The 18143-nt window shown below is 41.2% G+C and overlaps 1 protein-coding gene across 9 annotated transcripts in view; it reads left to right on the top strand.

Annotated features, from left to right (window-relative positions):
• The window catches only part of STPG2 (sperm tail PG-rich repeat containing 2), a 418033-nt gene extending 412711 nt beyond the window's left edge, over positions 1–5322 (top strand). For all 9 annotated transcript variants that reach the window (XM_048847110.1, XM_048847117.2, XM_048847109.2 and 6 more), the window contains 2 exons: positions 1263–1386; positions 5038–5322. In XM_048847110.1, coding sequence (XP_048703067.1) covers positions 1263–1386; positions 5038–5054 — 141 coding nt within the window. In that variant the 3' untranslated portion in view covers positions 5055–5322. The remainder of the gene's footprint in view (positions 1–1262; positions 1387–5037) is intronic.
• Positions 5323–18143: the final 12821 nt, after the last annotated feature.

Genomic DNA, 18143 nt, shown 5'->3' with positions numbered 1-18143 from the left:
TTATCCATGATGAAAACTTTTTTTCACCAATGGTTCCCATTTCTATGTGTCAGAGCTTTCTAGAAAGTTCCTAGAATGTTTAATTATTATGACCCTGCCTCTACTGATTTAAACTGTTCTAATCATGTAAAGGGATGTTAAAATGAGTTTAGATATAATCTACTCCTACTTTAAGGATCTTGTACACTGACAGATGAGTGTGAAGTGGCCTAGGTGTAAATGAGAATTAGGCCCTTCATTTCTGTCACCCATTTCCCTTGCTGCATACTGCAATTCCCTTTATTATAATCTTCCAAACTCCCTACTTTTTAAGCCACAGAAGGTTAAGAATGCTACTGCCTTTTTCCTGTTTCAGGGAGAAAGATCATCCCCATCCATTGTCACTTTAACTGACTTAAAAAATTCAAAATTGCCATTATGGTCCCCAGAATCCTCTCCCAGATATCTTTGACCACATTCCCACCTATTCCTCTGCCCACTCACTGCTCCTCTGATCTCTGCCTCAGAGGTTGGGGACCCACATGACCCTCCTGCCACATCTATTTATAACCTCTGTCCTTCCTTCCCTCCAAGACAAAGAATTACTTCCTCCCTTGAAATCTCACCTTAAAATGATCATTTTCTCCTTAATTTATTGTCATCTTTATGCATAAAATATTTTGTGATGTTGCGCATTAGTAATGATGAAAACAAAAAACACCTGAACAATGGGATGCCCATATACATCTGAATTAACTCAGTCTTACCAAGCCTGATCCTGATCCTGCAAACATTTATTTATATAGGTGGTCCTGCAGTCATAGAATCATAGAACTGTAGGAGTGGAAGGGACTTCTAAAGATCATCTAGTTCTGTTCTTTCCTCCTTCCCTTCACTCGTACTACTAAGACTTCCATCACCGTGCTCCACGATTTTTTTAAAAAAGGTTCCTAAACTTATGGTCCTTCATCCGTATGTAGACACCTAAATAATTTGCCTGATTTTCAGTGTTGCTGAGCACCTGCAGTTTCCAGGATTGTTTATAGCTCAATAATCCAAAATGGCACAGTGTAATAAGGTATTCTTAGCTGTAGTAGATAATGTTGAGTGCTTTTCCATACAGAAGCTTTGGATTTCCATAAAGAAGCTTTGGAGGAAGCAGTCTCTTGTGGCAAGCAGAATCTTTCTTTCCTAGGAAGTATATAAGCAAGATTATTGTAGAATTCTGCTCATGTATGCTTACTGTTGATTTGACTGAAATTCATATATTTATGTCTCCACAGCTAAGCCCATTGTTTAAGGACACTGTCCTGAAGAGAACATTTAATGCTACCTTACAGAATCCTGTTGCAACTCAGATGGACAACACTGTTTGCAAATATGAGGCAGTGCACCCAGGCGCACTTTGTAAGTCTGCTTAGGAATTCTTCAGTGGTGAATATGCTTACCTATAGTACTAAAAGATTTAAGAGTTCATATTAGGTTGTTACATTTTCTAGTGTGTTCTCCAAATTACAAAACATATTAATTTTAACTTTATTTAATATGGGAAAAGACTGGCTTTTTATTCCACATAGTAAAGGAAGTTGGAAATTTGCAAATCTTCCCCTACATATTAATATTTGCACTCAAGAGGGTTGATAGCATTTTTGAATAAATATTACAGCGGAACACTGTACTCATAGTTAAAGCAAATTATAATTGTGCCAGGCATAGAAAGGAAAGTTTATTAGCTTTCTACTTCCCAAATAAATATTTCCCTTACTCAGGGGTGAAAGTAAGTTAGAGGATTTACCGGTATGCCAGAGTCCTGAGCAGGGGGCATGGCCTCAACTGGAAGAGGCGTGGCCTCAACCGGAAGAGGCAGGGCCTTAAATCCCCGGGCCCTTTAAATCTTGAATTAAAGGGCCAGGGCTCCAGCTGCGGTACAGAGGAACCCCGGGCCCTTTAAATCACCCCTGAGCTACCAGCTGCATAGGCGCCTGGGAGCCCTGGGGCTCGGGGGCGATTTAAAGGGCCCAGGGCTTCAGCTGCCACTACTGCAGTGGAGCTCCGGGCTCTTTAAATCACTGAGGAGCCCTGGGGGCTCCTGGCTGCCACAGCTACCCCGGGGCTCTGGGCTCTGGCAGAGCTTTAAAGGGCCTGGGGTTCCTCTGTAATAGCAGCTGCCGGAGCCCCGAGCCCTTTAAATCCCCGCCTGAGCCCTGCTGCCCGAGCCCTGGGGTAGCAGTGGCCGGGCTCCATCGGGGATTTAAAGGGCTCTGGGGCTCCAGCCGCTGCTACCGCCCTGGCCCTTTAAATGCCCGCCGGAGCCCCACCCCCACTACCCCAGGGCTTTGGCAGCAGGGCTCTGGTGGGGATTTAAAGGGCTGGGGCAGTAGCAGTGGCTGGAGCTCTGGGGCTCTTTAAATCCCCGCCAAAGCCCACCCCACCCCTCGGGCAGCAGGGCTCAGTCCGGGATTTAAAGGGCCCCGGGGGGAAGGGGGGGAGTAGCAGCGGCTGGAGCTCCGGGGCCTTTTAAATCCCAGCTGCAGCCCCGCTGCTGCTACCTCAGGGCTTTAAATTACCCTCTCGGAAAGCCAGTCCTGGTATGGCGCACCGGCTCTTACCGGTACACCGTAGCGGGGCGTACTTTCACCTCTGCCCTTACTTCTTTAGAGAAGACTGTGGAAACTACACATAAATGAAATGTAGGTGGCAGGCTTTTCCTAATACTAACACTGGATTGTACTCTGTTAATGTGATCACTTTTCAATAAAGGATTGTGGCTTTATTGCAAAGTCAGACAGAAATAATTGAGCTCTGACGGGCAAGTTGCTAAATTAAAGGTGAACTTCAGTATAAAACAACGTTAACATTCAGAAATCTGACTTAAAGATATCTGCAAATGTACAGTGATCACCACTGAAAAGTAAGCATTTACCCACAGCTACCACATGACAGTACTTGAGACAAAGCAGCATTTTTCTATATTTAATATACTTTTATTTTATGTTCTAGTATCCAATATGTTAATGAATTATGACTGTCTCCTACCCCATCGTTAACAAGTTATCCAATATTTTGTTATCTCACTAAAAAGCACAACTTCTGAGGCAGAGGTTCTCAAACTCTGGTCTGTGGACCACCAGTAGTCCGTGAGCTCCATTCAGGTGGTCCACAGATAGTTCCCTCTAAGGTGCAACCCTGGGTGGCCGCACACGAGAGAATGAAGGGCCACCCACCCAATTAGTGGAGCCGCGCAGGCATGGCTCCACTAATTAGGTGCCTGGACCCTGGAGAAGATGCACATGTAAGCTGAAGTCGTGGTCTTGGTGGGGGGAGTGGGGTGAGAAGAGGGGGTGGAATTTGCGATGTGCAGGGCTGTGGCAGCAAGAGAAAGAGGTGACTTTCCCCAGCTCCAGGGCTGAGGCTGCTTGGGAGAGACGGCCCTCCTTCCCAGCCTCAGTTCTGTGGCTGCTGTGGCAGGGTAGAGCCCCCCTCCTTCTCACCCCAGCTCGGGGGCTGCAGTGGAGGAGAAAGGGAGAGACCCCTCTCCTTCCCAGCTTCTGCTCGGGGGCTGCCATGGCGGGGGAGAGAGGGCACATCCATCGCATTAGAAAGGTAAGGCTACTGATATTAAACTATGAATTAACTTAAGAACATAAGAATGGCCCTACTGTGTCAGACCAAAGGTCCATCTAGCCCAGTATCCTGTCTTCTGACAGTGGCCAGTGCCAGGTGCCCCAGAGGGAATGAACAGAACAGGTAATCATCAAGTGATCTACCCTCTGTCACTCATTCCCAACTTCTGGCGAGTTGTATGCTTTTATTTGTAGAACAAAAAAAGTAAATTATTATTGTTTTTTTTATATAGCGCTTTTATCCAAAGTGCTTTACAATAGTTAGCTAATGGTACAAACAACATTTGGAAAGATCCTTAAGTGGTCCGCCGAGACCCTCAGCAGTTTTCAAGTGGGTCACGAAAAAAAAGTTTGAGATCCACTGTTCTAAGGGTATGTCAGGCCTCTACCCTATTAGAATCCCATGGGGAAGAAAGACTATGTAGGTCTGCATTCTTTCAGATGTACTTTTAAACAATGGAGTTTGGACGTATTATAGAGAAGATGTCATATAAGCATCTTCCCTTCATCTAAACAAGGTTTCAAAATATTTCCTTTGGGTACTTAGTTAACACAGCAAACGTTAAAACTGAGATTTTCCTTCCTTTTATAGCTGCACTGTTAGAACCAGGCTATGCTGAACTGTCTCTCATCTTCTCCTTAATAGAGAGATCTGTGCAAAATATCTCCATCCAACGTCAGAGTGATTCAAACTGAGACAGGAATTAAAGTTTTGTTTCTGTGACCAGCCCACAAATGTTCAGTGAACATGGGGTAAAGTTAACACAGCTGGCATACTGGTGAACCTCCCTTCCCCCAAACTGATGTTTCTTGTTTTCTCTCACTAACAAATCCCAGGGTCCCCTCACCCTCTGAAGATACCTAAGGAAAGAAAATGAGGTCCTGGGGCTTGTTAGAAGAGACATCAGAGGAAGGGGGGCTACCCATACGGTTAACACCTTGAAAGTTCAAGTTAATCAGAACCAAACCTCCAAGCAAACCTGAAACACTTCCAAGTTTTCAAACCAAACCATAGGATTTGGTTCATCATCCCCTTTGTGAACTAAACCTCCATGGTTCATCGATCCCTAGTATTCCTACACTGCATTATCGCATGCATGCCTACAAGATAGAACATGATGCAACAGTCATATTGTGTGGCAGCTAAGTTTTAAAGGGCTGCCTATGCACTCCACTATTTTTGGACTGGATAGTCAACCATGACTAGACATTGTAAATGAAGAAGACATATATCCACATAGCATACCCCAAACAGCCCATGCTATGATGATTCATTAGTTGCCTAGCGTAGTGTTATGTGTCTCTTAAAGCAACTTGACGCAATAGAATTTTATGTTTCTAATAAGCTGGAGAAAGTTTGAAAGGATTCCTTTAGTTAAGGTTTAGGAGAGTCAGACTCAGTGAACCAGATTTTTCTTCTTTTTTTTTCACACAGGCACAATCCAGCATTAGTGTCTATTAATGAGTGAATCAAGCTGAAAGTTCTCTTCCAAAGGAGTGCCTACATTTTAATGATGTCCTCCATCAGCTGCTCAGAGGAACATGATTGCTCTTATAACCTCCAGAGATACTAAAGCTGTTCTTGCAAGAGATCTTATTTAATTTCCCCCTCCTCTGTACTTTTTCCTTATTACCAGACATCTGTTCCAGTTTTTTAACTCATGAAGAGCTGACTGTCCTCTTTTTAAAGTACAACCACAAATAAAAATCTGAGATGAAATATTTGTTTCCTTTTGTCTTTTTTCTCCCTAGTCTCTTCTTTGCCAGGCACCAGAGAAGGCACCAAACTACAAAACGCTAGGCAATGTGAAACAAAAATAAAGGTGATGGCTGAGTTTTTGTTGTCTGTCCTCATCAGGATGAATTAACTTACAGCCTGATTGAGCCAACATGGCTGAAACCCCCACCACAAACAGAGAAAGGGGGAAGGATAAATCAGTGAGGCTCCCTTCAAGGCTGCTTTTCCTCAGAATATTTAAATGGGTGAAAGATTTGCCCCCTCCTTTCCACATAAGAAGTGGAGAGGCTGGTCCCTGAATCTCACAGATCCCTTAAGATATGCACAGATCTCAGAGAACCCTATGAGATACAGAGACTTCTAAATGAGACCCTGTATCTTTGCTGTTTCTCAGCTCCCACCTGTTCTCCTCTGGATTGACCTGTACTGACAAGGTTTCTCCTCTCAGCAGCTGCCTCTGGACACAGCGCGGGCTGTTCAATCTCAGAGTGCTTTACTCCTGATTGGATGTCTTATGTGGTTGAGATGCGGAAAGATGTTCATTCTGCCCTGCCCTCTGTCCGCATGCAGGTCCTTGGATCTCTGTTGGTGGAGGAATAGAGAGGATCATGGTGTAGAAGAAGATGATTCCTACTCATGCCACTGAATGGATCTACACACAGAGCTCTCCTCTGTGCATGGAACAAAGGGTCATGACCGGACCTTTTGTTCATTTCTTAGTTATTCCTTAGTTCTTAGTTATTCCTTCTTATCAGTTATCGAGGACTGATTGCTTATTGCTCCTGAAAAAATGTATTCTGGTTTATAAAAGAGTTTATAAGCCTTGCGGATTATGACATAGCAGACCTTTACATCATGTCATTCCAAGTAGCATCGTGTACTTTTCCCCACTTCAGTTCTGACATAATTGTAGTAACCTCTGCCTCACTAAACTTATTAGTGCTTTGTACAATTTAAAAATGAGGAGCCAAGCTTTAGATGGCATTAAAGTGTAGTGTTTGCATTCTGGGAGTTCTCAAGATAGTGGCTGCTAAAATCATTTTGGAATTCAAGTAAGAACAAAAAGTATTATGGTAATCAGAATGACATAGTTTCAAGATATATATCTCACAAAGTTCCAGAGTTGGAAAATCTTGCAGTTATGTCATTGGCAAAGCCTACGAAAGCTACCAAACATTTGTTTCCAATTCTGTCTGTTTGCAAGATATTAGACCTTTAAACTGCTATTGGTCCTTGGGTCTCGCAATGTTTGATCGGCACCTTTGCAAGTCTTAATGTTGCAAGTCCCAAACCTCAGATGTGAGAAATTTTCAATTCCTGATTCAGAGAATGCTAAAAACTACCATCTCAAACAACTATTATTGTTGTTTATATTGCAGTTGCAAGGAAGCGAGGATATTAAATATTTAGTGCGAAAACAGACATACAGTAACTCACACACTGTGCAGTATTTTTCTTTTCCATATATAGCATCTGGAGAAAGCACTTGAGAATATACTTCATGGAATACTCTGAGGGGATGACCTAGATAATGTAACTTAATAGGCCTTTTCCATCTCTGTTGTCTGTGATATCCCTCCTTAGGGGTTTTGAAAGCATATGGATGAACAATTAGAAGTAAAAATTAAAAAGACTAACTATGAAAAAGACCCAAAGTCTCCCAAAATTAAACACACCCATAAACTGGTTGGTAATTGCTTAAACCTGATATTTAAATGGTCTCTCAGTAGCTACTGACATGGACACTGTAACAGTGGGATAGAACCAGGAAAGGGATGAAAACCCTGATCATTAAAGGGATCTTGAAAATGGAAAACATGTTCACCCCTTAATTCTAACTAGTACTGTAGAGTGCAGACTTAAAACTGATTTCATGTGGGTGCTATCTAGATGCAAACTGCTGGTCTTAGCAACACACTGGATGCTAACAACCAATTAAAAAGCATTCTGCAATATATCATGGCTATATTCAGCAATAAAGTGCCTTAAATTCACGGTAACTATTGAGAATTCCTTTTTATTACAACTTAATAAAGACAGTGCCTAGCTACTAGATGACATCCTATTATAGACTCATTCGCAGCAATATTAGCAGTACAAAATTCACAGAGCAGCATGATTCATGACCTCCTGCATTCAATCAGCCCTTTCAAAATGGAAACAAAAATCTGTAGTCAAGGAAACATATTTTCAAAGTTGTACTTTAAAAATGAAGCATTAAAGAAATAAAAAGTTTTTTTTTTCTCTGGCCTTAAGCAAACATGAAAAGCTTTATAAAGGTGATCTCCGTGTATATGAGATAAATGACCAAAATCCAGTAAAGCACAGCCTTCTATCTCCTTCTTTTAGCCATAGATATTATGGCCAAAATGTTTGACCGTAACTACTAATTTGGGGGTGACTCACTTTTTGCGTGTCCAACTTGAGATGCCCTGGGCTTGATGTTCAAAAGTGCTGAGCACACAAAACTCCTGTTGTAATTATATGTATTATACCGAACACATTATTCAAGGGATTTCTTCTGTAAAAAAGTTTCTTAGGACTGCAACTGCCATTAACACGAATGGTGGAGTCTAGCTTTCTGATCATGTGAGTGGGAAGTATTGTAGTAAAAAAAATCCATAATAAGAGGGATTGTGACATTGCTAAGTGGCATTAAATGGAATGGTACCAACATCCCATTTATTTTAATAAGAGTTGGTCTCATCACATAAAATGTTGGGGGAAATTAACTGCTGTGCACAATTAGCAGCTAACTTTAAAACTTAAATATCTCAGTTATTTCTACTTTTCTTTTTAAATACCCAAAATGCATCTAGAATGGTAACACCCAGCTTGCACTACTGGTGTATTTCACCATGAGGCATGAGCTGTGGCCAATAATTCTCCTCTTGACTGTGGTACAGTCACCTCTTTTGAGAGCTCAAAATGTGGCAATGCATAAAGAGACACATTTCCAAAGGATATCTTGAAAAATTTGTTTGTGCATGAAATTACACATCAGAAGCCACATTTGTCTTGTGCAGCCCGAGGGTTGCTGGGGAATGTGTAAATGTGTGTGTGTGGCTGTCTGCCTGTTGGGAGGGAAGCAGACATAGAGTACACGGGTGTGATGCCCTGAGGCATTCCACGTGCATGGTAAATGCAGCCAAATTGTCTCCATGCTTGCCAGTGTACTATTTTTCCCTCTGATGTAGGATTTTCAAATAATTTAAGCATATATTTTCACTTATGCATTCTCTTGGATTTGAGTTGTGTTGGCCTCATTGTTACTGTTGTTTTCATATGTTAATGTTCAGTTTCTTTAATGGGTTTTGTTCTTGGTTGATTGGGTTTAGTTAATTTATAAGGTATATAGGTGTAAATGTTGCTATGGATTTTCAATGGGCCTTCATTTTTGTGGATATAAACGCAAACATTTGGGTATCTGACTATGCCATTCTGCCTGCAATTCAGTTTAGAAATCTGAATGTTAGCTTTCAGTTGATTGGGTGCTTTCAGTTGATTGGGTACAAAATTGTATTCTCACAAACAGAAGCAAGGTTTAAAAATCAGGCCCAAATGTGTCAAGAAATGCTACTGAGATGTTTAATACTGTAAAAATTTGTTTTTAACTGCTGCTGTTAGGTTGTTCACCTTCAAATTCACTTTTAAATATGGTTTATTTTTGTCTGATCCTTGGAACTTTGTTGCCACAACTGAGATAGACAATCCCTTGTGACTTTTGTAAATGAGCAAGGGAATGTGTCTGTGGGTTTCTAAAATTATGTATCAAAACATTTTGGGCAAATCTGGGGATCCTGAAAATGCCGGGTTGAAACTGACCTCAAGAAAATTGACCTGAAAATGACCTCAAGAAAGTATCTCTGTGGCTTGAGGGGGTTATTAGCTCAGGCTCCCGGACCATTCAACCCTTGGGTTCTGTCATGAGGCCGTCAAAGGTAGAGTCAATTGTATTGGTGGATCTTGTGCTATGGATCCTTGTCAACTGGATAGACATCACCAAATCATTTCAGCAAGGCCACTGAAGAGCAATCAAATAGCAATATGCACTGCTGTTGTAGCTGTGTTGATCCCAGGATATTAGAGAGACAAAGTGGGTGAGGTAATATCTTTTATTGGACCGACTTCTGCTGATTAGAGAGACAAGCTTTAGAGCACAGAGCTGCTTCATCTTCTAATATCCTGGGACCAACATGGCTACAACGACCCTGCATGCATTTTAATCCATTTAATATGTGGCATGTTAATTTTATATCGTTCTAGTTTTTTAATCAAAATATCATGTGGTACCAAGTGAAATGCCTTACAGATGTCTAATTACATTTTGTCAGGACTATTAACTGTATCAACTAAACTTGTAATCTCATCAAAAAAAGATATTATATCAAGTTAGTTTGACAGGATCCAATTCCCATAAATCCATGTTTATTGGCATTAATTTTATTACCCTCCTTTAATTCTTTAATGGAGTCCCCTATATGCTGTTCCACTGTTTTGCCCAGGATCAATGTCAGACTGACAGCTGATAATTACCCAGGTCATAGTGTTTACTGTTTTTTAATTATTGGCACAACATTCGCTTTCTGGAACTTTCCACTGTTCTAAGACTGAATGAAAATTAATAGTCCAGTGAGCTCCTCAGCCAGCTCTTTTAAAACTCTTGGATGAAAGTTATTCACACCTGCTGATTTAAAAATGTCTAGCTTTAGTAGCTGCTGTTTAACATCCACCTGAGATCCTAGTATCATAGAATCATAGAATCATAGATTATCAGGGTTGGAAGGGACCTCAGGAGGTCATCTAGTCCAACCCCCTGCTCAAAAGCAGGACCCATCCCCAATTAAATCATCCCAGCCAAGGCTTTGTCAAGCCTGACCTTAAAAATAGTAGTAGAATGGAAAGAGAGTTATATGATATGAATACATCATCTGTTTTTCCCAAATACAGAATAGAAATATTTATTGACCAGAAATATATACTGACCATGCCTTTTGTGCATTATTATTGATAATTCTACCATTTGAATCTAGTCATGGATCAGTGCCATTGTTAGGCTTCTTTTTGTTCCTAATATACTTAAAATAACTCTTTAACACTGCTGGCCCATAGGTTTCTTTTTGTGTCACTTTGCTTTCCTTATCAATTTTCCACAATTCCCAGCTTCTGATTTATATTCATTACTATCAACTTCTCCTTTCTTTAAATTATTTATTTTTTTATAGCTGCCTTCAATCCCTCTCTAAACCAGGAGCATTTAAAAACCAATACAGTCTTTTCCCTTGATTGTGGCTTTTTGGGCATCTAGTAAAGTGTTCTTAAACATTTCCCAGTTATCATTTTCATTTTTCTGATTAAACTCTTTCTCCCAGCTGATATGGCTAATAATTGTTTTCAACTTCGTAAAGTTGGCCCTTTTAAAGCACCAGGTATGTATTCTGGAATGTATTCTGTTTGCATATTACAAATTTGAACAAGTCACGATCACTTGTAACGAAGTTACCGTTAATTTTTAGTTCTGTAATCAGTTCCTCTTTATCTGTCAAGACAAGGTCTAATATAGAATTCCTCCATGTTGGCTGTAACACTTTTTGCATTAGGAAATTGTCATCTGTAATATTTAGAAATTCCAAGGACATTTTCTTTTAGTACTGGCAGCATGAAACCTCCAGCATATGTCACTCAGATTGAAGTCCCACATGATCACACACATTTTTTCCCTTATACATTATAGATAGGTGTGTAAGGAACCAGTCATCCTGTTCCCTACTGTGATCTGGTGATCTGTAGCAGACCCCAACCAATACCTCATCTTTTGCTTTATTTGTTAGGACATTGATCCATAGATAGTCAAGATCATTTTCCTCTGAATGCATCAGTCACTCACAAACAGGCAATTCTTTTTTTTTTTAAAGAGAGTGCCACTCCCCCGGTTGATCCTTCCCAAATAGGTTATAACCATTGATTTTAACATTTCAATCATGGGCATCATCCCACCAGGTTTCAGTAATACCAACTAAATAAAATTTATGATCATAAATGAGCAATTCTAATTCCTTTTGTTTGTTACCCACGCTCCTAGCATTGGTGTTTAGGCAATTAAAGAATTTCTTTTCCTCATGTCCTTGAAGCAGTTCCCTACAGCTCCAGCTTCCTAACTCCACTAGGCAAGCAGGATGGACTGGTCCTTCGCCACTACTGCAGCCGTGACCTCTTTGGGGCAAGAAGCACCAAAAAGTGGACTGGGCAGCTTAACAGCCTAGCGTTTGCTTGGATGGTAAGTCTGGCTGTCTTCTATACAGGTACGGTGCAGGACTGTGCCTTCCCTCTCACCTGCACACTTAGATCAGGGAAACCACATTTTATACCTATGTGTATGCAGTGGGCACACACAAACCCAGCATTGTTCGTACAGATATATTTTCAAGAACAACTGAGGCTGTGTCTTGTGAAAATTGGACCCTGTGGTGCTACTCCAAAAAAGAACTATCAGCTGCATCAATGGGTGTGGGTCTTTTGAATGACATTTTTAAGCAGATACATCCTGGCTGGTCATTAAAGATCCAAAGGTTCTCCACACTGGTGTGCAGTATTCTGTGCACTGGCTGGATACCATCCTCTCACCCCTCTGAGGCTGCATTTCAATGTTTTTGCAAGCAAATAGGTGGGGTGGAATGGTTCTGATTATAACTCTGTGCCTACCCCTGTAAGTTATAACTGCTGCAGAATTTCTGTTTTCGCTTCCCAAATTTCAGCTAGTTTTAGTTCAGAGCTTTGTGTCCTTTCATTCTCCAACCAAACTAATAATAATAATTAAGAATAATTAATGTTTGAATTGGAATCTAACTTATGAGTTTTAAAGGTCTAAAATTTAAAGATAAAAACATTCTTCACCCTTAATGTCTCGTCCTTGTCACAAACGCCTGTGCTGTTTTCTGTGACTAGGTCTCTAAGAAGTGACATACAGGGTCAAACAGGTCAGAGCAGCAGTAAACAAGACATAAACTCCATCGGTGACTGTAAGAGCTTGTCCACACTTGAAATGCTACAGCGGCATAGCTCCACCGCTGTAGCGCTTGAGTGTAGACACTTCCTATGCCGACATGCAGGGTTCTCCTGTCAGTACTGGTAGCCCTCGGCCAAGCCCTGTCTGCACTGGGAATGAGGTCGGCTTACCTGTGCGGCTCAGGGGTGGGGATGTTTGACTCAGTCCCGTGGTAAGCATGGCCATGGGAAGGCTCTCTGATCACTTGAGCAACATCCAGCAACTTTTTGGCCCATGCTTGAGGTTTTGAGGGCCAAATCTGTCTGCATTTCTCGGGGCAGGGTTTTTTACTTCCTGCCCTTACTTAGCACCAATTTAAGTCTTCGCCCAGGGTGACAGAAAAGCTTCACTGGTTCCTTTGCAAACAAAACTGAGTCAGAGGGTTTTTACCTTCTTTAAGGGCAGGCTGCTTTCTTTAAAAAAGGGAAGCGCTGCTCTCTAGCCGCTTGCTGCACAATGGCTGATTTTTAAATCCCAGCCACAGTATGGCATGGGCCACCCTATTCCTGTGGCTGTATGGGCTAAATTACAGAGTGACTGTTCTTTTTCCATCTCTTATTCTACATGCAAGATGCACCTGAGAATGCTCAGACCTATTCTCTGTTGCCCAGCACCTTGGACGGACCTTTACACCAGTGCAAAGTGGGTGTGATACGCTACTAGTATGATCAGTTAGCACTCTCCGTCCACCCTATGCTGGGGTAAAGGATTAGACAACGTGCAGAGCAGCAGTCAATCAAATCCACATTTGGCAGCAGTTAAGAGTTGAAACTGGTTTTGCTGGGGAAAAATAATGAAAACAAATGGCACCTATTCTGCCAGTGCTTGTCGAAGGCTCTAGCCTGAAGCAATACAAAAAGGCCAAAGTTGTAAAAATAAAAAATCAGGACGTCTTATGGAACAGCCAGGCTGACCTTGTAACATAGCGACTGTAAATGTGGTTGAGCTTTGCACGGACTTTCAAGGGCTCTTTCTGAACCTTCCATTCTTAGTATTTGGCCAGTCCACAGAAGAGAGGATTACAGCTCTTTAGTTTTTGTTCTGAGTTTCTGACAAAAAGCCTGGGTGGTTGTTTTAAAGGTAATCCCTGAGGACTTATCTTTGGCCTGCAGCTAGCACAGGCTGTTGCTGAGCAAGGGAGCAGCTAGGATATGTAAAACCTATTCACTTAGATACTGACAGGCTGCAGTTAACTCTGACCTCATGATTAACTGGAGAAAGGAGGGGAGGGGGAATTTTCAATCACTGCACCGGAGTTACATGCAGAAATCCTGTTAGAAATAACAGGATTTGAGCCTGTACATTTCACACATCACTTTGAAATTGCCCCCATTTAATGTCTTATGCTAACATCATCAAACCACTGTGTTAGTACATATAAAATAAAATAATATTTATGTCACTCTTTATTCCACATGAAATTGTGTGTGAAGATGAGTTTATTTGAGCCTGGGCTCCCTTTGATTTCATTTCAGAAGCATCTACATTCAGTGGGGATTAAAAATTCAAATCCCCCACTCACGTCTTAACCTCCTTTGCTTCTTGTGAGTTTTCTTCAGCAAAATGTCACGGTGTAAACTGTGGTGATAAAAGCAGCAGCTCCAGGTGCTCTATGTATGTGTTGGAAGCACTAATGAAGGAGAGAAAGTTTGTTTATCTTTGTTTGGTCTGGAAATTTAGTATGTGGCCTCGATTCTTGACATAGAGTGGTCAAGATGACCAAAGAAATACTATAACTTGAAAGTCAGTCAAGAAACAATCTTAGCAATGCAAAATGTTAACATGATTGGACACTGCATGATTTTCAGCACCTCTTAGCAGAGTCCATACAAGAGAAAGGAGGGGTTGCTTTATAATGGGTTTGAATTCTAGGGGCAGAAACAATACGCTTGATCCTAGCACCCCTGAACTTAAGGGGAGTTCAGATCTAGGTTTTACAGTTCATGCCCATCTCTGTTGAACTGGTAAGTGTACATTAGGTCTCAATTTAGGCTGTAATTGACATGTATTCATCTCACATTTATCCATATCACCTCTGCTTTAGTACGCCTCCTGCCAGTAACCTAATTGGATAACTCCAAGTCTACATAATGGATACTTACACTAATTGAAAAATGACTATTATTAATCCCCAAATTACCTGTCAGATTCACAAGTCAGTAGATTGGCCAGGTCTAGTATCCTTTTCTTTTTTTGTCACAGCACAGCACAGCACAGTGTGTGTGTGTGTGTGTGTATATGTATATATATGTATATGTATATATATATTTCTATGCATTTTACTATGTTTCAGATGGAGGTGTCTATATTATGCTCCTACTGGTCTTAACACCTGCAGACAGAAGGCAATAACATTCTTATGTCTTGTGTACCAAGCTGTTTGTGAATTCTGAGGGCTTCCAGTGGGAGCTACAGCTGCTTGGCCCTTCTCAAAATCAGCTCCATTATCCATAATTTGTCACAGAAACAGGGTAAAGATGCCTACAGATAATGGGCATAACCAGGGAATACTAAAAATATTCCAGGGGCCCTTGGAAAGCTCCTGAACTCAAATGGAGTCATTAAACCCTGATTGTACAGCACTAAATACATTTACTAAGCAACCATAGTTTATTGGTTTGAGTACAACTGATTTTACATACAGGCATAGATAATTCTCCTTGTATTCTCTAGAGGCCTCCATGGGTACCATTTTCCAGAAGTTTCCAGAACTCTGAGGGGCCATGCCATGTCTCTCATGTACAGAGGCAACACACTCAAAGAATTCCAGCTATTAGTAAGTAAATCTCTTTATAACTCTAGTTTTCTCCAGGCTATTATTCAGGGAGCACCATTAAAATAATAATGTAATAGCAAGATCAGTATTGCTTATTTTCCATTATGTCCTTTATTTTGAACACAAGAATGGGATTTTCAGTTATACCATTTTGGTTTTTGCTCCAGTTATGTAGCGAAGTGCTGCTATAATGAGTTTAATTAAGCGAAAATGGATGTTAGAGTACAACGTTACAAAAGGTTTCTATGCACTGATACATCATAATTAAATGTATTTAGTGTAATAGCAGGAGTCATTTACAATCAAGTTGCTCACAACAAATGTTAATTGTTGCCTTAAATGACAAGCTCTTTCAATTAAAAGGAAAACGAACCTAAAGCCCAGTTTAGCAAACCACCAGGACATTTACTGTGAAAAGGAATGTCACGTAGTTTATTCACCAGGAGCTATTCAAATCAGGTGAAAATAGCAGTTGGGGTGGCTGGATGGGATTCGAATGTGCCTTATTCTGGTGTGAAATTATTATTGGTTGCTTTGGTGAAATGTACTTACGATTAGGGCAGTCACATCTCATAAAATGTGTAAAAGATGCCCAAAGGAAAGCCCCACTGTTTACCTGTACAGGACAAAGCACTCAGAATTATAATATAGACTAGAATAAGCCTGCACGGGACAAGGGGAAGACCAGATGATTTAGGGCTGTGTCGTGTACATCTTAAGTATGCTGGTGAGTGCTTACACTGAAGTCAATAGGACTATTATTCGTGTAAGTAGGTGACACAATGTTGCTTGAGCCCCATTTTAAAAATGCCGAGACCCATTTGTAGTCACAGCAATTGTGAGCTACAACATGTCCCTCCAAGCTGTGTGCATGAAAATAGTATCTCGTGCAAGCAAAAGGGTATTTGTACAGGAACAAATGTGCTCACATGTTTACACAAATCTGCTCCCTTTGCTTTCTGCAGAAGTGGCCCAGCAAGCTCTTGAGGGCAGGATCTATATATCCCTGTGTGCTTGGACAGCATCCATCACATGCTGGGCACTGACATAATATATATAAATAATAATAATAGTTCCTTTCCGGCTCTAGTTGTTATGATTCTATGGAAGACAATTGCACTTAGTGTTCTTGGGAGGGGAGGGGGGGGAGGATGTAAGTGAGAGAGAGAGAGGGACTGAGCATTAAAACCAAAAGGAGAGGGCCCAATTCTGTTCCCTTGGCAGACAATGGGCCTTTTGCCATCCTCTTCAATAGCTATTGAATTGAATCCAGTGCTAGGGCAAATGTGTTAACAAAGGCAAAATCCTGCATATGCAAATGCAATAGAGAGGAGAAATACAGAGAGGAAGAGGTATTAACGCTATGACATTTGGATTCATTTGAGTCCTATTCACACACAAAAAGAGAACAAAGGAAGAAAGATTTAAACTTAGAACTCTATGTATCTGGATTAAAATGAACATTTTAGGTCAGATTTTTTTTTTTTTTTGGTTCCACTTAGTTCTCCTAGTTTTCTAAACAATGCTGGGAGATGGGGATTAGAAGCAGCTGCAAGCCTGCATGCGTTCTGAAGGGCACAGTAGGACAATGAGGAATTTAGATATCATTCATTTTCTTTTCTTTCTTCCTCCCCTCAACCCCGAACTCAACATGGGAAATAATCAGTCATTCAGAGTCATGGAGAATGACCCCCTGCCTCTCATAGTCCATATCCAAAAAACCTTTGGCAAAGCAGACCTGAATTCCAGCTCGCTCAGCATGGCTGGAAGTCACACTGCACCATAGGACATAGGGATTCATGAATCATGGGCTTACACCGAACCATACACTGAGTACCTTCAATCAGTTGTCAGAAATACTGATTGACCACTTTCTGAGCACTCTATATATTTCCACTTTTGTTTTAATGCCTTTTTCAGTTTCCACAATGAGCTTATGGGACGTCACTGGAATCAAGTTCTTTTATGATTAAAATCCTTTTTAAAAAAAACAAAAAACAAAAAAACCCCCACCAGCTTTGCAGCAGGGATGCGAGCCTGAAAGGCCCAGCATGGCAAAGATACATTCCTGATGATTTATGCAGCTTCACTTCCTTGATGATTACCCCAAATAAATCATGTTGGTATTTTCAGCAGTGATTTAGCTGCCCTTTACATTCTTATAAATCTTCAGGCCAAGAAGAAAATTAGCCAAGTCCACACATTGATCTTGTGAGGTAAATTGTACCTAAGCAGCAGGGGCTCCATTGATAAACAATGAGGCAGTGCAAATAACTTATCAGTTTGCTTTTAATCAATGCTACTTCTCACAATGTATTATTCTAGCGATGGGTCTAAATCACTGTGCACTATAACTGTTATTTTCAAAACCTTTTAATCTAATTGGAAAATCTTCCTTTCTACTGGTAATAAACACTCACTAAACTGTCTGCACCTAATTGAGCTGTAGTAATTTATGTGAGCTCCCTACTGCTTTTTCTCTCTTTAATCAGACAGACTGCTCTATGTCTTTAACTAATGAAATCTAAGAATTCACCCAGTAGATCTGATCCAATGTCACTATTGAATAAATCTTCATTAACACTGGCATATCCCACACCTTCCCTGTCCCACTTCATCATTAACTCAGAGCCATACCTGTCATCAGAAGGCTATGGCCACTGCTTTATTTATACAAATAAACAAGCATTGGTCATGAACATAGCACCAAATTAGCATGGGCCATGCAATAGACCAGGGGTTCTCAAACTTCATTGCACTGCGACCCCCTTCTGACAACAAAAATTATGACACTGCCCCAGGAGGGGGGACCGAAGCCTGAGCCCGCCCAAGCTCTGCCTCCCTGGGTGAGGTGTGGGGTTCAAAGCCCAAGCCCCACTGGCCTGGGCATGAGGGCCAAAGCCAAAGCCCAAGGGCTTCAGCCCCAGGCAGGAGGCCTGTAACTTGATCCCCCCTGCCTGGAGTGGTGGGGCTCAGGCTTTG

This window comes from Caretta caretta, chromosome 4 (genome assembly GCF_965140235.1).
Source record: "Caretta caretta isolate rCarCar2 chromosome 4, rCarCar1.hap1, whole genome shotgun sequence".
Taxonomy (NCBI): Eukaryota; Metazoa; Chordata; order Testudines; family Cheloniidae; genus Caretta; species Caretta caretta.
This window is presented reverse-complemented; position numbering and strand designations above follow the sequence as displayed.